Source organism: Anneissia japonica, unplaced genomic scaffold (assembly GCF_011630105.1).
Source record: "Anneissia japonica isolate Jap-2015-1 unplaced genomic scaffold, ASM1163010v1 scaffold287745_len380231_cov175, whole genome shotgun sequence".
NCBI classification, from domain to species: domain Eukaryota; kingdom Metazoa; phylum Echinodermata; class Crinoidea; order Comatulida; family Comatulidae; genus Anneissia; species Anneissia japonica.
In genome coordinates, this window is record NW_022744415.1 from 48,486 (window position 1) to 52,188 (window position 3,703).

General features: G+C 31.9%; 2 protein-coding genes across 2 annotated transcripts in view; both read right to left on the reverse strand.

Annotated features, from left to right (window-relative positions):
* LOC117119649 (3-oxoacyl-[acyl-carrier-protein] reductase FabG-like) overlaps positions 1-2,917 on the reverse strand; it is a 7,746-nt gene extending 4,829 nt beyond the window's left edge. The window contains exons 1-3 of the mRNA XM_033264480.1: positions 2,788-2,917; positions 2,401-2,540; positions 1,836-1,928 (exon numbers count right to left, since the gene is read on the reverse strand). Coding sequence (XP_033120371.1) covers positions 1,836-1,928; positions 2,401-2,540; positions 2,788-2,824 — 270 coding nt within the window. The 5' untranslated portion in view covers positions 2,825-2,917. The remainder of the gene's footprint in view (positions 1-1,835; positions 1,929-2,400; positions 2,541-2,787) is intronic.
* Positions 1-3,703, reverse strand: part of LOC117119652 (3-oxoacyl-[acyl-carrier-protein] reductase FabG-like) — a 23,697-nt gene that overhangs the window by 4,829 nt on the left and 15,165 nt on the right. The gene's annotated exons all lie outside the window — the stretch shown is intronic.

A 3,703-nucleotide genomic window follows, 5' to 3' on the forward strand; every position in this document is an offset into this window, starting at 1 on the left:
ACAATGTATTGAGACATATAAAAGTAGAGCATTAATTGTGTTTTATTGATTAAAAAAAAGAATTTTGGGCTATTTAAAGTTATTGCGAGACGTTATATATCCAATTACCCCTCCACCGAAAAAAAACCAAAAAAAACAAAAAAACAATTCAAACCGGGGGTGGAAGGGCTCATGTCTGCACGACGGCTTAATACCCTTCATTCTGCCCATCCCATTTAGTTGCTAGTTCCGCCACACTACAAGTAAAAGTTTATTACTTGCAGTGTAAGTAAAGTAAAGTAACTTACTCATTGGATCTCAACTGGCTACGCAACTTTAGCTGCCCCTCCCCAAGCGCAGAGGCTGCAATTTAACGCCAACCCTGATAGTGAATCAGACAGTAAGCAACACACACAGACAGGGCTGCTTTAAATGTCATAATAGTATTAAAAATTCTATTTTATATCAACAAGCTGATATAGATGATATATTAACAGGCATACAGATATACACATCTGGTAGCCACGTAACTCCTTACAGGTCCCAAACAATGTACGCAGCACCCAAAAAAAAAAAAAAAAAAAAGTTGTATCTTTCATCCGTTCACACACTCCTTCTATAGTGTTTTAGAAAATTCATTTAAACAAAATAAACATTTCTTTTTTTTTAGTCAGTTATTTATTTATTTATTTTTTAGCCTGGTTGTAAAGTTAGGGTTGGAGTGCGCTCTCAATAATCAAAACTTTTTGCCGGGTAAATATCCACAGACTAAATGTTAATGAATTTGATTTGAATGCAAGAAAGCGTTTGTTTTCAGGCAAATCATGGGCCCTCTACCAAACGTCACTTTCACAATCACATCTCAAACTGCATCAATGAGAACAGGTCGGAGGTCTACGCATTGCCCAACTCAATTGAATGTTGTTGTAAAGAAAAGACAATTTATCATTTGCTAAAATGGACAACTTTGGCCAAGCAATAGACACGTGCTATAAATTAATTAATTCATTCAGAAGGTGTTATATATAGCCCATCCATGATTTATTGTACCTGCAAAATAGCATGCAGAGGTGCTACAAGCAAGCCTAATTGCACTGCTTTATGTTGATGTGAAAAAATGTTCTTCGGATTGATTATGAACATACTAAGAGCTACATTTTCCAATGTTTCTAGTCAGATATTTTAGATATACGATAATACAAATGAAACTTTGAAATAAGTGATAAAAGCCAGCTTGATTCAATGTCTTAATTGATACGAGGTTCGCCGGTTTTGCATAAGAAAATTTGAAACCAATTCCGAAAACCTCATTCCTTAGCCTTCAGAATTAATTCTTCGTAAGTGATTCGGGTGGTAATCGAGGCCTACAAATACCAGAATAGTTATCTAGAGGTCGTGGTTCAATTCACAAGTGAATCCCTTGCCATTTTATTTGTGACATCAGAACTACCAGCAATTTTTTTTTGGGGGGGGGGGGGTATGCTTACAGGCTATTTTAGTGCGAGTATGTTATGATATTCGTGGTTAGCATAATTCTGAAATTTGTTTATCTAATCTTAAGGACATGTATCTATGTAGAAAAATATATTGTTCTTAATTAAATTTTATGGATTATTATCAAATAACATTTACAATGTACTTCTATCTTTACAAATATACAATGGATCTCAAAATCACTTATCTCTTGGTTCATACACTATTTTGTCTATTTAATAATTTTTTTTCACTTGAATGAATTGAGAATTGGTAGTGCCTATATTATGGAATATCAACCAGCAATTGATTGGTTGATTGGTTATGAGAGATTGTGAGTTTTAACCAGATGATTAACGCTTAAATTTCATAAATAAGATTACCAGAACATCAAGCCGGCCGAATCGTTCGACGGTCTCGTGTACAATCCTCTCTAGGTCAGCATCACTACTCATCTCACCAGTTTGCAACAGAATCTGTAAAATAATTATCATCATATAAATAAGAATGATGATGATAATAATAATAATAATAATAATAATAACAATAATAATGATAATAATAATAATAATAACAATAATTTTAATAATAATAATAAAAATAATAATATCAATAATGTTAATAATAATAATAATAATAAAAATAACAATAATAATAATAATAATAATAATAATAATAATAATAATAATAATAATAATAATAATAATAATAATAATAGTAGTAGTAGTAGTAGTAGTGGTGGTGGTAGTAGTAGAGGTAGTAGTAGCCTGTAGTAATAAAATAATAATAATAATAATAATAATAATAATAATAATAATAATAATAATAATAATAATAATAATAATAATGATAATAATAATATCAATAATAATATGATTATATTGTTCATATTATAGTTGTTGCTATTCAAATATTAAATGTGAAAAGTGTTGTTGCCTAGAATTTTACCTGATCTGCCTGCAGTCCCCATTGCTGGCAGTCTTTCCCAACGCCATTCAGCCTCTCTTCATTCCTACCAGTTAGCGACACGTAACAGCCTAACGATGCAAAATGTCGAGCTACAGCTGCTCCTATCCCAGAACTTGCCCCTTGTGGATAAATGATAAATCATTCAAGAAATATCACAATTGTCATGTACAGTATTTCAATCGCAATCGTCTATTTAGGACCTAGCTAGCCGATCCAACCCAGGAAAGTAGCTTTTTTTCGTAGAACATGCCCGATTGGTATATTGTACCGTTTGGCTACACAACTTAAGTTACATATATAATTTTCTTCCACTTACGTATAAATGAAGAATATTGCAACGATTGCAAACAATTAACAAATTCTTACCAGTTATTAAAGCAACTTTCCCTTTCAACGATGCCATTTTCTTTGAATAATTATTGAAGCTAAAGGTAAAAATGAAACCAATTTTCAGTTGAAGCAACGACTAATGCATATAACCTAATCATCCTTCAACCCGCAATACTTTTATGGAATAATAAACAATCTGTTGTCACCGTACAACCCTCTACCAGTAAAATGTTTCTCCTAAAAAAAAATCAAGTAATATATATCTCGCAATTGTTTTCTATATTTGATTCTTCATTGTGTTATTTATTCATTTTAACACTGTATACATTGTTTCTCAATGTGTTTCATTACACGCATGGTAAAATATACTCTCGATTAATTCGAGAATGGCGCTCATGTTCACTATTTTTATGAATTATGAAAATAAAGGTATGGTAGCCCCATTATGAATTATGAAAATAAAGGTATGGTAGCCCATTAAGTATAGCTTATTAATTGGTCTTCTTAAAATAAGCGGCCATAAATTTGAAATGTTGAATTCGAGTCAACTCGGCCCCAAGTCAACTCGGCCCCAGTCAACTTGGCCCAAAATCAACTCGGGGCCCCAAGTCAACTCGGCCCCATGTCAACTCGGTCCCAAGTCAACTCGGCCCTAAGTCAACTCGGCCCCAAGTAGTCAACTCGGCCCCAATTGACTGTGTATTTACTGAATATTTGCCAAAAGAAATTTGAATGCAAAGTCAAATTTTAAGTGTTTTATATCGTTGCCTTTATTTCTTTTCATTTACCCACTTATAACAGCATTACATTTACCACTTACATCATTAATAAAAATAATATTAGTAACAATATAAAAAGGTATTATATATATATATGTATATATATATATATATATATATATATTTATATACATCATGATATAATAGATAAAATCGAAACCGTCTTCATGTAT